This window comes from Phragmites australis, chromosome 17, assembly GCF_958298935.1.
Source record: "Phragmites australis chromosome 17, lpPhrAust1.1, whole genome shotgun sequence".
Taxonomy (NCBI): Eukaryota; Viridiplantae; Streptophyta; class Magnoliopsida; order Poales; family Poaceae; genus Phragmites; species Phragmites australis.
Genome location: NC_084937.1, coordinates 24,496,303 through 24,513,308, shown reverse-complemented (window position 1 = coordinate 24,513,308; position 17,006 = coordinate 24,496,303). Strand labels below are relative to the sequence as shown.

General features: G+C 39.3%; 1 protein-coding gene across 4 annotated transcripts; it reads left to right on the top strand.

Moving 5' to 3' along the window:
- Positions 1-4,804: 4,804 nt before the first annotated feature.
- On the top strand, positions 4,805-13,932 carry LOC133897310 (pentatricopeptide repeat-containing protein At1g76280). Of its 4 annotated transcripts, XM_062337988.1 has the most exons (15): positions 4,805-5,085; positions 5,182-5,239; positions 5,325-5,382; positions 5,840-6,024; positions 6,115-6,222; positions 6,988-7,170; positions 7,760-8,162; positions 8,252-8,418; positions 9,286-9,381; positions 10,066-10,245; positions 10,469-10,696; positions 11,517-11,660; positions 12,222-12,410; positions 12,534-12,653; positions 12,739-13,932. In XM_062337988.1, exons 1-15 carry the CDS (start codon positions 5,072-5,074, stop codon positions 13,147-13,149), a joined length of 2,544 nt encoding a protein of 847 aa, XP_062193972.1. In that variant the 5' UTR covers positions 4,805-5,071; the 3' UTR covers positions 13,150-13,932. The 4 variants fall into 4 exon arrangements, with proteins under 4 accessions (XP_062193972.1, XP_062193974.1, XP_062193973.1 ...); XM_062337990.1 differs by lacking the exons at positions 4,805-5,085; positions 5,182-5,239; positions 5,325-5,382 and adding an exon at positions 6,652-6,778 and having other exon boundaries at positions 5,887-6,024; positions 6,097-6,222; XM_062337991.1 differs by lacking the exons at positions 4,805-5,085; positions 5,182-5,239; positions 5,325-5,382 and adding an exon at positions 6,652-6,778 and having other exon boundaries at positions 6,010-6,024.
- Positions 13,933-17,006: the final 3,074 nt, after the last annotated feature.

The window sequence follows — 17,006 nt, the reverse complement described above, 5'->3', positions numbered from 1 at the left end:
TATAGTATGCATCAAATGTCTAAATATAGTGTCTCTAGATATGTTTTAGGGCATCTCTAGATGATATTAATGGTCAAAGTGTGTCTAACATCATATCATATTAGATGCGCTCCCAATTTATGTCAAAAGCCATCATACTACTATAAATAGGAGGTAGTATAAATTTGATCTAGCCGTCTAAGTGATTGGATATTTTTGTAACTGTCGAGTTTTCGTTAAAATTACCCACCATGCCATTAAAAAGTATTGCAGTCATTTGCTAACAGTGTCTATCCTTACGCAGGTAGGGCACCTTGGTTGTTCTCTCGAATCAGGAATCGGTCATACCCCGATCTGCAGTCATTCTCTCAGATCGGCAAGGGTTCGTCCTCGGAGCTACCGCCTAAAGTAGGCAAGGGCCTTCTCCCCGGCCAGAGCCGCATGAGTGAATGAGCCCAGCTAGGGCGTCTGCACTACTACCTCAAACAAGATGGAGCGAAATAGATCACCAATATGTGAAATGTATGGACAACTGGGCATGAGCGAATGCAGATTAGAATGTTAGAACTGCAACAAAATATTACTCTATTTAGAGATATACAAGTGCAGTTAATTATTTTCATACCATACATTTTCTCTCCAAAATAACCATAATACTATCGTACTACTCATTTATACTATCTATACTACCAGTGAGAAATAAGTAGTATCCTGACTAATCTAGACCGTTAAACTCTAAAAATAGATAGTTTATATTAATTTTGGACCATTGTAAGTTTCTTCTATTTTTATTGTTGCTTAATGCCTTCTTGTACTAATTCCAGAGTTAGGCATATGAAATATCTATTTTCATGAGCTTAACGGCACTTAAGATGGTGGTTTCTAATACATGAGATTTTTTGGGTCATTGTTGGTGAAACTTCAGTTGTTCATTTCATGGGTATCCTACAGAACCCAGCTCGATTAGGGAAGGTACAATGGTACATGTCAACGGTTTTGTAGGTTGTGTCATGCAATGTCATGTAGATATTTTTTGCTAATTTAGAGGAGAGATATGGAGATGGAAAGAAATCGTTGTTTCTTGAAGCAACCGCTCATAAAAACAAAATTTACCCTCGATGAGATGGCTCCCACAACGTTGTACACTCTGTTGTTGCCATGAAAAGCTATTTTTTTCTCTTCCACCGATCTGTTGCACCAACTCCTTCTTCTCTCCCGCCCCACGCGCAAAATAGCTTCTTCCCTCCCATCTCATGCGCGAATTAATTCCATGGTGCCAAGCCACACCATTTTCCCCATTGTTTCTGCATGCCACGTCTATCCACCGCCTTCCTCTCACATATTAATCAGGCACATCCCAAGCTCCTATGCTCCCAACCCATGAAGCCCCTCCTGTCGCCCTAACCCACAAGGATGTCTCGTCAACCGAAGTTGGTCGTGGCACACTAGGCGCCAGCACTCGTACCGCAAGTCACTCTAGGGTGGATCACCACCACCTCAACATGATTGCTCACACCTCCTACCTTTGTATCGAACTTTTCTCCTCCCTTGGTCTATAGCTCAATCCAAATGCCACATTTAGTATCTAGGTCCTCTAGATAAGTGGTAAGTATTTTAGTGATTAATGATAATTTTATTATTGTGCCTGATAAATTTATTTTGAAGGGTAACAAAAATTTTAGTTCATAATGATGATTGGATATTCTTAGTCCCTAAGTTGATTATATGAACGATCAAAGAAGATGTGCATCAAAATTAAAGATCTTCTAGCTTTAAGTGTCACAAATGAGATGAATGATACTTAAAGTAGTATAAGTCTTCTTTCTTAGTCTTCTGATCGTACTGTAAAGAGGAACTAAGAGTAAAAGTTTGACATAGTTGAGTCTAGACTTGATTTGATGTACACTTGTGAAATTCTAGCACTAGATAACTCATAGAAGCACATGGTAGAGATGTCAAGAAATTAGAGCTCAAACAAGTTTGAATTGGACGAGCTCGGACATATTTACCTTACTGGATAGTCCGATCATGTGAAAGGTGAATTCACCAGATTAATTTAGCTTTTCAACTCAAGAAGGTATTGAATACACCTAATGGTTCAGTGGCAAAGAAGGTATTCTTACCGGAACCTTTTCTCAGTGACACATGACTAAAACTTTTAGAAGTGTTGCACTGGATGGTCTGGTGTTACCCCTGTGAGAGCACCAGAGCTTTTTCAGCAGAAACAAAATTTCCAGTGAAATTGAAGTTGAACTCACTGGATATTTCGGTGATGAAAAGATGAGAGCACTAGAGATTTTCTTGTGGAGAGGAATTTTTAGTTCCAGAAGAAGCTACACTCACCAGATGGTCCGGTAAGGCAAAGAGGAATCATCATACTAATTTTTACAGAGAAGATTGCAATGGGTAGTCTGGTTTGGTTCTTCTGGTCGGATGGTTTGGTGATGAACTAAGTCGCACTAGATGAATCTATCGGATCATTTTTCAGCAATAACGGCTAATAACAGCTGGTACAGTGGGGCTCTGAAGTTTGTACTCACCAGATTATCCGGTGATTGTAAGAAGATACTCACCGAGTCATTCGGTGTTAACAGAAAAAGTTAGTTATTATGTAACGACTAAATTTAGATCTCTAGCCTATAAATACCCCCTCACTTGGTTTCAATTGACGCCCTTGTAACCTCAGAAGAGCTCATACATTATGTGTACCATTAAGAAGCAAAGAGAGTGCACTTGATTAAATTCCAAAGTTCTTATTTGAAGGTTAATGATATCTTTAGTGCTTAGATCTTTAGTGCTTAGAGAGTAGTAAGTGTGTATCTAGCTGTAGTCTAGGGTTGATCTTGATCAAGTAAAATTATTGATTTGTTACTCTTGATGGTTAGCAACATCTAACCGATCTTTGGTGATTGGAGGTGTCTCGTTGAGCTCTTAGAGTTCTCGTGGGAGCCTCGGGAAGAACTGTGTGCTTAGTTTGATGTCCACAAATCCGAAGATAGAGAAGTGACAATCATAAATAAGCACTCGAGACTTCGTGATCCAAGGGGGAGCGATATCCTTTATGGATGCTCCACGAGGACTATGGCGGAGCGCCAACTCCTCGATATCTCAGAAAAAATTGATATTCTCTTGTCTATCTCCTTACTTTTCTATATTTACATTTGAGTATTTTACTTACTTGTAAGTTTTACTTTCTACATTTACTTTATGTTCTAGCTTGCTTATTTTTCATGCTTCCGTCTAGTTTGATCATTCAGTCATATTTCAATTCATTTAGTCTAAGATTACTACTTGTTCTAGAATTCTATATGAGTAAATTTTTAATAGTCCAATTCACCCTCTCTTGAACCGTTCGATTCTTTCACCATCGGCGCTGCAATCCAAGAGGACTGGTATGACTACATTTTCGATGTTTAGCGAACAAATTACATCAGTCACTACTAATTAGCAAGGATTTTGAGACAAATGAAGTCTATCTATTGTTGTGAATGCCCTCTGGTATCAATTATTTGCAAAAGTATTGAGAGAAAGATTGTACAGATTATTACTTAATTGATAATGAAATTATAGTTGTTTGGTTGTATACAGTCCAAATTATTTACACGCTATGCTTCATTTTTAAAAGTCTAGTTTAATTGGTTGAGAACCAAACCTGGACTTCGATGGTTCGTGGAGTGGTAGTACTCTTGCGCATCAGGGATCAAACCTAGTTTACTCTTTATATATCTTAGAAGGCAAAATTTTCTATTAGTGCTAAACGACATACTGGTCAACAGAAAGACGTTTGATTTTATCAATATTTAAACTTTGTATCTTTAATCTTTAGTAGTGCTTGTAAAAAAAAGTTGTTCACTGGATAAAAGTAAACATTGGGATGTCTGACTTTACACGTCTCGTCCGAGGAACATTTTCATGTAACTTTATGCAATGATTGGATGTGAATATATTTGATCATTTTTTTATTTTGCATACAATTATTTGAATAGCTGTATGCATGTATTAGTAAATAGAATTTTTCATTCATTCATGAATGTCTAAACAACCAGGGGCCACGAACAATATAAAGTGAAAATTTATGCAAGATCACACCATTTATTTAATCCATGTACAAATTAAGGACTTGTGTAATTACTATTAGACAACTAAAAATAATTTATTGTAAGAATTATCTGTTAAGTGTCTGTTTAGTAGAGCTTTAACTCTGAAATTCACGTTAGATATGGAATTTGTAAGTTAAATAACGTTGTTTATGCATTTAGTTTTAGTGTAAAATATGAATAAGATGGCTCACTCAATTATCACTAATTTGTTTCCAGCTTCGACTAAAAAATAAGTTAGAATTAAGAATTCTTAAAGCCTGAGTTATGCCAAACAAGAGCTAAATCATTTGAAGATCGTTACGCGATCCGAGCTTCAAAAATTCTTGAAGTTTAGTTATGTCAAATGGAAACTAAATCATCCAAACATTAGTGACAATACATTATACGACCCGAGATTTGAGAATTCTTAGTTTTAGCTATACTAAACAAAAGCTAAATTATTTGAAGATTAGTGGCAATACATTGTGCCACCCGTAACACGCCTACACGGCTCAGACGAGCGAGACCGATGAACCTGTTCATCTCGTATCTCACGGTGCCGGTTGCCGGCTACAACTGTTTTTCTCCGTCATCTAAAACAAATTTTATATAAACTTAATTAGAAAGATATTAATAAAATCCTGTGCACATTATTTATTTTATAATTTAATAACTATACTAAAGAGAGGAGAGATAAACGGAACATCTGTTATTACAAGGAAGATAGTCTTTTATATATAGAAATTTGCTTGCCTCGGCACCAAAACCCTTCCGCTCCTCCGTTGCGTCCCCAACGCCGCCAGCAGCATCTCCATTCCTCCCGCCGCCGATCTCCCTCTCATCCGCCTCCACTTCCAGCCCGCGCGGTGTATACCGGCATCCCCTGCCCACGCCTCCTCCGCCCCACCCCTCGATCTATGCGGCGGCGGTCAACCCAGAGTCCATTGCCCCGCCCGCCGACGCCCCCGCCCTCTCGCTGACAGGCGCACACGGCGAAGTCTTCACCGCCAGCGATGCAGAGGCTACTGTAAGCGAGCTACCCGTGGAGCGAATGATTCGGGTGGGTCGTGTGGTACCCCTCTATAGTCTGTTCTCACATTCATCTCTGTTTCCGTGTCGTCAGATCGAGGGCTGCCCGCCGGTGCACCAATTCCTCCTCCGCGGCACACAAATTCCCTCACGTAATGTGCAAAGTCTCCCCTGTATGCTCCGTATTGCGTTGCGCGCGGGCGTGTTTTGGATGCTGATGTTGTGGAGGTCTTGCAGGCGCAGGCGAATGCGGCAAGTGGAGTTCACTCCGAAGAGGCCTCAACTTGTTCTAATGGTAAGTGTCTTTTCAGTTATTTTGTTTTTGCTATTTATTTCGTATGTAATGTTGTAAGTTGTAACTGTTGTTTCTAGGCTGGTCACTTGCACTATGCTTATAGTATGTTTGGCTATGTTGGTATGATAGTTAACTGGAAAATACTCGAAAATACAGATCAATTTTTGGTCCTGTACATGACTTTAGATGGTTTATTTTATGTATATGGCTATATCTCTTATGCCTTGGAGCTGGCTGCCAAGTTTATGGTTTTTAGTTCTTTGAGGCTTGGCTTATCGCCTGGTATGATTGTGATTGTCCTCTGTCTACAGTGCATTTCACTTCGATGCTCCATGCTTGCTGAGTCAGATTATCACCTTATTAGTGTCTCTGATTTTAATAGTACCCACAACTAGTAGAATTACTGCAAGTGAATTTTGTGCACATCTATATGTAGCTAATGTTGTGGTGATTACAGAATATGGTACATGGAGGACTAGTTTGGCTAGATCCATGCAAACAAATATTGTCAACGCTCTCCGTAGAGGTGATCGGCAACAAGCATCATTGATTCTCTCAAACTTTCGGCACACTAATGGGGCATTGACTAAAGAAGATGTTTCTTTTATATTGGAGTATTGTGCAGAAGCACCTGATCCTTTGGTAAATCTACTATTAAATGCATTTTCTTATCGAAGCATGAGGTTTGAAAAATGATTAGAACTCCTTTTGGAGCTTTTCCAATATTTCTAGTTTGTCATGGAAACTTTGGAACTAATGGAGGAGAAGGCCATTGGCATGAGTAAAAATATCTACAGATCTGTCATTCGAGCCCTCAGCAGAGGAGGGTATTCGAAGGAGGTATGTGATACTTCTCATTTCTCAAGCTAATTTTTCAACTCGGCAACTTTAAAAGTTTGGGGTTTAATGTTTAATCATGCACACCTGTACCATGCAATACACAATATCTTCTTTTCTAAAGATAAAAGAGACCACAGTATCTTCTCTGTAAAGCTTCCATTTCCTGGTGATACTAGCTAGTCCAAATGTCATTACAGATGCATCTATCCTTTGTATAAAATTGAAGCTTTGTCACCGCAGCTAAGAGATCCATTTTCGTGGTACTGATTGAATGGGTCTTTTATATTCATGCCTTGCCCACAGTAGCACACTAATTATTTATTTCTGTTCATGTTGCCCTTTTGTGCATGGGTATGGCCACAAAAATTTGCATGCTCACTGATAGCTTGCTGGCATTGTTTTATGTATTATATAATTTTATATTTGTAGGAGACTAGGAGAGTGGTGAATCAGAAAATGAATTGTACAATCTGCTGGAGAAGTGTTTCGCAAAATTAGTGACAAGCATGAGATGCTTATTTGCAAATTTGTACTGCATCAGTATTTGAAATACAAGGTAGATATGCATGTGCTTGTTTGCACATTTAGTGAACTGTTGACTTTTTAATGTATTATTTCATTGAAAATTTGATTTGGTAACTTGATTAATGAATTTTCTTCTTTTTTTAGAAGGGCTGTGTGATTCATTGCAATTTAAATTTTCTTTCACATGTGCTATATGTTTATCAGCTTATTGGGTAGTTCAAAATCTTTTTTCCTATGTAGGCACTTCATTGGCTGACTCTCCTAGGGGAAAAAGAAAACACTTATGGCTCTTTGCCGTTTTTTAATATATTTTTAAATGCATGTGGAAGTACTGCTAATATGAAGGATGCCGAATGCTGTCTAGAGAAAATGGAAAATCATCTTCTTGGGTACTCTGAAATAACATACTGTGAGCTTCTGAAGGTTTGTACCAAGAAATGTTCAATATGCCTGTTTAAAAAGTTCTTTTTCTTATGCGCAAGAAATATCAGCTCACCTGACTTTTCTATTGTGGTTGCTAGGCTACATCCATGGCAAATTGTTCATTATATTGCTTCCTGTTTGGCTCTTTGTTGACTAAGCACCCTTTTGGCACATTGTTTTATCCGTGTGAATTAAACCTCTTCCTGAATAAACCACTGTACATGACTGCAAATCCTTATGTCCTTGCTCACTTTCTTTTTCTTGGTAATTTTCCTGATTGAATTTAGTTTCTCTTGTGAAAAGCCACATGCCCTTTTATTTTATGTATCTTATCTTTCAGTTTTCTCATGTCATGTTAGGATATTCCTCTTGTTTCATGCAATATTATATTTCACATTTACAGCAGCACTTATCAAATATTTTACGTACTGTGCTGATCGGAAGATGTACTAATCCTCACATAATTTTAGAACTACTGTTGTGACAGCTTGCTTATTTGATTTTTTTTCAGCTTGAATGTTCATGCTCACATAATTCTAGATCTAATATTCTGACAGCTTGCTTATTTTTTTTTTTTATGTATTTTTAGCTTGCAGTGTCACACGGAAATCTGCCTGCAGTTCATGATATTTGGAAGGACTGCACTAGGTATTATAGGCCAAGCATTATTACACAAAGGAAATTTGTGAGGTCTTTAACTATGTTAGGTGACCTTCAATCCGCATATCACATCTTGCAGCATATGGTAGCCCTTGCTGCACAAAGCTCTGACCATCTGAGGGTGTCTTCTAAAAGAAGATACCAATCATCAAGATTAGACATTCCTGTACCTGCTTTGAGTGGATTAGAAGATCTCAAACTATTTTGGGACTGTAACCCGCCATCATCTCAAGGGGCGCTGGCACAATCAATTGATTCTCAGCCTGAGCAGTTTGAGGAGAAAACTCAGTCATTGGAAAATGTGCAATTGAAGGCCTATGTTCTCTCTGCAGGTCTGGTCTGCATTCTATTTGCATATGCCATCCACTATATTAGTATACTTATCGCAATGAGATAGATAAAACTTATAGTTTTGTTCCAGGCAATAATCTTGCTGATAAGGTTGAACTAGAGAGTGGGAGTATTGCAGAGACATTGAGGTTTGCACCAGTTGCAGTAATGAAAATTTTGAGGTGGTCTTTCAATGATATTATGCATGCGTGTGTACAGCTTAACAACTGTCAGTTTGCTGAGCAGTTATTTCTAGAGGTAACGAATATATACAGCTTTGTTGTGTAATCTGTATAATGGCTGTGCAATCTATGTGTTGAACTTTACCTTAAAGTATTTCTTTGAAATTTTTATAATTTCTTTCTTCTGGATGGTTGAAGTGCGGTATGACAACATTCCATTTGCTAACCTGATTGGTTTCATCTGCTGCAATGTTTTTGATCTTTAGAATAGTAGGGGTGCCATTTTTTTTGTCAGGAGATCTCAAGTCATGTTTACTGCACCTTTGTTTTTTTAGTCTTGTGCTTTTGATTTCACCTTCATAAAACTGACAGTTATTTCTAGAGGTAACGAATATATACAGCTTTGTTGTGTAATCTATATAATGGCTGTGCGATCTATGTGTTGAACTTTACCTTAAAGTATTTCTTTGAAATTTTATAATTTCTTTCTTCTGGATGGTTGAAGTGCGGTATGACAACATTCCATTTGCTAACCTGATTGGTTTCATCTGCTGCACTGTTTTTGATCTTTAGAACAGTAGGGGTGCCATTTTTTTGTCAGATCTCAAGTCGTGTTTACTGCACCTTTGTTTTTTTAGTCTTGTGCTTTTGATTTCACCTTCATAAGATGGTCACCAACATAGATCATGCAATATATTTTTATTTGAAGACTTATTCTGCATGCAATTTCGGTTCTGCAGAGAGATTTGATTTAATATTGTAGTCCCTAACATGTTATCCTGTATTTTAGCAACATTTTCTTAAGTTTATTTAATGTTATCAGTGGAAAAGGTAATGAAAAGGGGAATATTTGCAATTTTCCATTATTTTGATGGTGAAAGCATTTTAACCAAAAACTTCTCATGTGCTTACAGACTGTTGGTGATTTTAATTTTCTTTCCAGATGCAAAAACTTGGATTGCAACCGTCAAAATTTACGTATGATGGTTTTGTCAAGACTGTGATAGCTGGGAAAGGAATTGCATATGCCGTCAAAGTGGTATGCTACCAGTAGCTTGCTGTTTATGATCCACTAAATTGATGATAATAGACACCACTTATTTTTAGATAAAAGCAATACACTGTACTGCTCTGATTTTCTTGAAAGTAGCATTTTAGACTGTCTAATTATTGTTATGAGTACTGCAATGTTAAACAACTTAAACTGCATTGTTAATAATAGTTTACCAACTCCTGAAAAGCTACTACGCAAAATTGTACCTGTTCTATCGCTACCTCCAGACTCTGGTCTGATTTACTTGTTTAGGACATTGATATGCTCTCCAATGCACATTTCTGACTGTTACATTATAGAAGTATATGTTATCAAAATAAATACAACTATAATGTAGAAGCACTTTTGACAAAAAAAAATCTATCAATATCATTTTCATGTGACAAAACGAAGTACTTTTATGCATATTAATGGTTAAAGATTCGAAAAGTTTGACTCCACACATCCTGTGACAATATTAATTTGGGACATTTGCAAATACCTCCCTGGTTTTTTATTTTTTGCAAGGATGCCACTCGAATGACAGTTTTAATGGTATTTTTGCAATTTTCTAGTGGCAAGCTTACAATAACACCAGGAGTAGTGGTTACTTTGCAATTGTCCCTATTAATTTTTGTTTGGAGGTAGCATTATTTTGTCGCATATATCTTATATTCATATGTTTTCCAGATTGAAGCGATGGAGAGAAGGGGCATTGAACCTTACAATGATACACTTGCTGCTCTCTCAGTGGGCCATAGCAAAAATTTGCAGTTGGATCTGGCCGAGAACTTTTTGGAAAGAATTTCTGAGATACAACCAAAGCATATACGTGCTTTTAACGCTTTGTTTTCTGGATGTGAGATTATGGTACTGCATTGACTCTGGAAAGAGATTTTTATGATATTGGGTTTCTATCCATTTCTGCTGTGTGGTTTATCATAATCTGTTTTTCTGGTGTATTTAAATGCTTGATGTTTTATGCCGTGTCAGTTTTTTATAGCTGTCACTGCACCTTACTGTCAAAAAACATATTGAAGTTTCTGTGAATTAATAAGAAGCATGAACTAATCCTCCCCAATAATTTGTGCAGAATGAACCAGAAAGAGCTGTGCGCATACTAGCTAAAATGAAACGTGCGAACATGAAGCCAAATCTCAGGACTTATGAGCTTTTGTTTTCTCTGTTTGGCAACGTCAATGTTCCTTATGAAGAAGGAAATGTGCTCTCGCATGTTGATGTTTCCAAAAGGATTAACATTATTGAGGCGGACATGTTAAATAATGAAATCCAACACAGCTTTGTGTCTATGAAGAACTTGGTAAGCCGGCTTTCCATGTACTGTATAGAACTATAGATCTTTGTCTTGTTACTGGATGCAGTTTAGAGTGAACAAAGTGTCATTTGTGTATTATTGCAAGTTTGAAAAACATTCACATCACTATCTTAAATTCGAGATACTTAATTTTTGTGCCAATGACATTTAATATGATATGTGGCCTTTTGTCCTAAATTGGTGAAGAAGTGTTGGCATTTTTTCGTTCATTCCCTTTCCTTTATTTTTTAAAGAAAGTGGTCTATCAAGATGTTTTACAATAGTATGGATGCAGCATAAGTGTCTTGTGGCTCTTTTTAAAAACCAATGCCCTTTTTGTGTTTGTTATTTTGTCCAAATCATGCTTTAAACTGGTCAGAACTTGTAAGTTGTCTGTTTATGTCCTCTCCAAAAAATAGCCGACTTATGCTTGTCTTAACTTTCTCTGTTTTCTATCCAAAATTCCATGTGATATCTTTATTACTTCAAGGTATTAAATCCACTACTAGTTCCAGTTGTTAATTCATTAAAATTTATGGCAATTGGTATCAACATTTTAATTAATCTGAACAGGGCATATCATTGCTGTTTTGTCAAAAGTCTTTGGATATCATAACCCAAGACCTCTCTAGCTAATCTTCACTGAATGTCATATCCCAACACCTTTCCAGCTAGTTCTCACTATCACTTTACTGATTGAGATATCTTCATGCCATCTGTAAAAATTCATAGTTTTGGTTGTTATTTCACTTGTTAGTATGATCTACAGCGCTTCTGATGCTGATGGATGCTTTTAACTCTTGATGTATAATTTATTCTGTTTCAGATACGAGCTTTTGGAGCTGAGGGAATGATAGAGGAGATGTTGAGGTACTTGAATGTAGCTGAAAATGTCTTATGGAACATGGATCCTTATCAGAAGAGTGTTCTCTACAGCATTGTGTTGGATGCTCTGGTTGAAGCCAAGGAAGTATGTATCAACAGCCTGTTACGTTTGTTCTGATGATGTGATATAATGAGGAATTATTCTCTCTCTCTCTCTCTCTCTCTCTCGGAGGATTTAGATAAGGTTTTACAGGCTATTTTTGGTACTTTTTTAAATGGAACATTTGATCTTACTGAATTTGATGGGGGGATATCAAGTGTCACCCTTAAGTTGTAGTTATGCAGTCACTTTTGGTTTGGGCATGAAATCAACATTAAAAAATCCAAACAGTTCAAGATGCACTCAGTTTACTCTTACTTATGTATGAAATTTCAAGTTCAAATTTATGAGTGAAATTTCAAGTTCAAATTTACGAGTTCTATGGCATACTTGTCTCTTTTTTTTTTCCTTCTAACACGTTTTGAGTTTGCTGTTGAAATTTTAAAGTATGCTACAGCACTCCTTAGACTACATCATCAAATTTTCATTTTTGGAAAAGTTTCATGTTGACCTGGTGTCAAACTGTGAGTTCATTGCATGAGTACACTTAGCAGTTATTGAACTTGGCATATCACCAAACTTGATCGATGTTTTTCTGGTTTGCAGACTCACAAAGCAATAACAACCTTCAAGATCATGAGATCATGCAGCCTTCCAGCCAATATTTCGATTTATAATACCATGATAGAGTGCTGCAAATTGTTGCAATGTTGGAAATCAGCTAGTGCTTTGCTGTCTTTGATGCTCCGAGATGGCTTCTGTCTGAAGGTTGTGACTTTTACATCCCTCCTGAAGGTATGTCTGGCTAAGCGTAGTGCCATTATGTATTTTGGAATTATCATACTGCTGATTACCGTTAGTTGATTTCACTTTTGAGGGTCCTTTTACTTGACCTCATACCTATATTTTTCATGAAAGGTTGTATTAGCAAAAGAGGATTTTGAGGGGGCCCTGGATCTGCTAGATATATGCAAGATCGATGGAATTCAGCTTGACGTACAGATTTTTAATACAGTACTCTCACATGCATATGCTAGAGTACGTTTATGATAAAAATGATCTATTCTTCTTCCCCAACTAAAATGATGTTAATGTTAAACTCATTTTTGAACATTCTTGACAGGGTCAAATTCATGTTGCTGAATATATTGTGGAGTGTATACATCGAGCGAAAATTCAACCTGATCCATCAACACTTTGGTACACATTTTGTGTGTACACGGAGCATGAATTGTACAATACTGCAATTGAGGCATTGCAAGTCCTCAGCTTGAGAATGATACCTAAGGATGTCAGCGTTCTTAGTGAGAAAGGGATTATTTTGGAAGATCTAATCCTCAGTGAAGAGCCGGATGCTGAATTGAGAATCATAAGGATGTTTGAAGAAGGTGAAGAGTATCTTGCGACAGCTTTACTGAACCTGAGATGGTGTGCAACAATAGGTGCCACCATATCTTGGTCACCTGAGGAGAGTCTATGGGCAAGAAGGCTGGCATCCTCGTACGATGCTAACAAGAGACCGCATATATGGTGAAGTTTGTGTCTGCAGCATGCATCGGTTTATTAGTTCCTTTCAGAAGGGACTGGTCTGTTAGCCTGTTGTAGAGTTCTAAGATGCTTCTAGGCCACCGGCTTGTGATGCGATTCTTTACATTACTTGATAGGATGCTTCGCTTCCCTTGTTATTCGCCTAACTGTAACCGGTGCTGATTATATTGACTGTCAGGAGCATCAGCTTCACAAAGTTGGTAGGAACATTTTTTATGGTGACGAAGATCGAGGCACGTAGCAGTGACAGATGAGTAAGAGATGTTACAACTTACAATAGCTGGAAGCTGTCTTGTAACTCAAACACCCGTGCAGGTTGTTTTGGTGGACGATTTGAATTGAGTTCTGAATGACAATTGTCTGACAAAGGTAGATTGGAGGTAGGCTGGAGAACCATCAGGTCTTTGTGCAGTCAGCAATGTTGTACACCATGTACAAGTTCTTCATTAGCAGTCTTTTGACAGCCGTTCTGTTCACTTCTCTAGGCTGCTCGAATAACAAACCAACAATAACATGGCATCATTATGTGTCTATGATAGTATGATCCCCCAATTTATCCTGTGGTTTTGCACCTAAATGTTATTTGATCGACTGTACTGCTTTTGCAACTGTTACTACTGTTAGAAATATAGTTTTTATCCATTATGTATAGGTTGGTTTATTGAGTTTTTGTCCTGTATTTTTTATATAGTCTATATTGCTTTAAGGGATTATCATTAAATATAAGTTGTTATTCTTAATATGTTATTAGAGCTAGGTTTTTAATAGTGCCCACCTGTCCTTTCCGATCTCATCTCGTCAGCTCTCTGCCGGCTCTCTCTTCTCTTCGCCGACGTTTGAATCGGCTCTGAACACTGCTCGGGTGTTGCCTTCGCAACAGATTCGTCGGAGTCGAGCCGCCTCCTGCGCCATATCGGCGTTGGGCTCCTTCTCCGCCCGGCGCTGCCGCTTCCTGACCCGCTCGACGGCCGCCCTCCCGTCTGCCGCTCTTCGGGTATCGAGCTGTGCCGCCCTTCCGTGGTCGTTCGGCGTCGCACTCAGAAGAAGGGCCACGGCACCGCTGCTGCTGGTGGGCGGCGGTCCAGGCGGAGTACCTGTTCTCCTTGGTCTTCGCGCGCGTTCATGCCTGACACAGTCGGATCAAGTCGACCACCAGCGCGTCACGTGTCGAGGTCCCTGCTGATTCGATCTGGATTGGATTGTTGACCTCCATCGCTCACATGAGCTCTCCATCTAAATTATGTCTCCCTGCCTGATGCTAGGTGATTTGAAGCGTGTCTGTGAAATATATCTTAGAATGGTTTCACATAATTTGCAAATCTTGCTCTGCTAGTTTTTTATTTATCTAGCTTTAGTTTTGTTTTTCGTGTCTCCGTTGCGTCTATCTAAGTTTCAGTCTCCCTTAAGCCATCTCCAGTGCAGGTGCTGGGATAGGTGTCCGGCAAAAGAAAATCGATTTTTATCGTCACATAGGATGAGTAGGATACTTATTTCGTAGCATGTTTTGTTAAGAATCAATGCTTGATAGGTGTTTAAACATGTAACTACCATCAATAAGTACATCAAACACCCGATTAAGCACCTATGAAAAAGGTACTTGCACTGGAGACTGGTATTTTATACGGGGGCTTGATGACGTCTCAGACATTCCTATAAACACTTCCATTAGAGATGTCCTTAGAGTGCATCTATGTCGTGTGAGTTTATATATTTCTCCGTCAATTAGTCGATTACTTTTAGATCGTTATTGCTGCCATCCAAATCTTTTCTAAGTTTTCATGACAAATTCTTTTGTTGTCTCGCTACTCATCATCTTGATCTAGAGTATTCTTGTATCATCTTGATTTTTACATAGTTTTAGCAATAACTACTTTTGTTGTCTTGCTACCCATCGTCGTTTTGTTGTGATCCTCAACCAATGACATTTATTTGTTGTCATCATCAGACTCTACTTTTGTGCTTCGTTTTGTACTTATTCGGCTTGGTTTGATATGATTACAAGACTTACTCTATGACGGTTTTGAAAAGACAGTTTTAAATATATTAATCTAAGTTTATTACTTAGTGTCATCTCTTTCAAACGCCACGCTGTTCTTAACAACTATGGCATCATTTCTTAGGTGCCTTTTGGAATGGATGAGCTCTATAAGATCAATAGGAATCGGTGGGAATTTCTGTGTTTCAAACGGTGTCTCAATTTTTCCTCGAGCAAGTTGTACCCAGGATAAATCTCCGATCACCAAGAAACTGGAGGCCCTCACCAGCCATCTTAACGTTGGAGGCCCGTGTAGTTTTGAAAAACCAAGCAATTCTGCATCTATGTTTGAATCCATACGCACATCTTTTCATGCAGAGTATAGGTTTGACATTTTTTTGGAAAACGAATCAAAATTCAAAAATCGCGGTTCGGAAATTCGGAAATGAGCTGGTTTCTGCTGACGCCCGCGACCCATCTCTGCTGACTGCACGGTCTCAGCTGCGTCGTCACGGCTCGCAGGCGACATGGGCTCGTCTCGCGCAGGTCCAGGTGGTCGACTCGCCCACCTCCCCTCCCGCCCTCTTCTCTTCCACCCCACCCACCTCTCCTCCTCTCGCTTCGCGATGAAATAGGCACAGGCTCGAGCGAGGAGCGCGCCGTACCCACCGCATGCGAGAGCAAGAGGTAGGGAGGCCGGGAGCGGAGAGGAGAGGATGGCCCTGGGTGTGGTGTTCCACGGCGCGCAGCTGGCTCTGGATCTGGCGGTGGCGGGGATGTCGCTGGCGGTGGCGCTTGGCCTCTTCGCCGTCGTCACCACTGTGATCTGTTCCACGGCGTTCCTCCACCACTCTAAGCCCGATGCGGCGTCCTAGCCACCAGCCGCTGCCTCTACCACCGCCGCCACTACCACCGCAACCTCTCGGTACATTCTGAACCACGCACGCGTGTTTCCTCGATTTCTTTGGATTCATTTCGTGTCCGCTCGAGCGATGAGGAATACCACCGGGCTGGGTTTCAGAACCGATTTGCCCTGATACTGTCGTTGGTTAGTTCTTGTGTGGAATTGAACAATGCGCGCGCTAGCATGTTTCTGATTGATGGATGGGAAGGCATGCCATGGATGTTAACCACGATCTCTCTAGATTGTATACTGAAACCATCTCCTCTATGATCATGAAATTTAGTCTTTAGCAATTGCCAAATGTGTACCTAAGGATGCAATTTCTGAACAATCTCAAAAACTTAGTAGGTTGCTTACTTGGCATTGTCTTGGTCGTCTATCTTGTGATTGGCTGCTTGTTAGATGATTCAGGGTGGAAGGAACCTCCTGACCTCATTCACTGAAGATTCCAACTAAGGAATTTCGCAGGTCATGCCTACTTTGCAGGACTGTGATATCTGGCGAGTCTAGTTCTTATTCATACTCTATTAAGATGGTCCTGTGTCATATACATACCTATGCCATGTGGGGCTAGACACTTGGGATTGGGAGAGCAATACAAAAGGGTCCAACCAACGGAGGCACAGGGCGTCGAACAAAAATGTCCTCGACCCGTCTTCCTCTTCAGGTCTCGGTCTCTTTCCACTTCCCCTGCTTTTCTTGCTGCTCTACCCGGATTCCATGCTAATCCCTGCCTAGATTATCTCCAATTCGCCTCAAATGCTATATGTTCCATCCTCATATACCCTAGGATATAACAGTTGGTATGAGAGCCTTATCGTTGGTGGAATTTTCTCACGAATCTCTCGGTCTGATCAGTAATACCTGAATGGTTGGTGATTACCTTAGGGTTTGATCACTGTAAATCCGGTTCTGGTTTGATCGGCTTGGAGGAGAAACTTCACCACGACTCCATCTCGTCAAA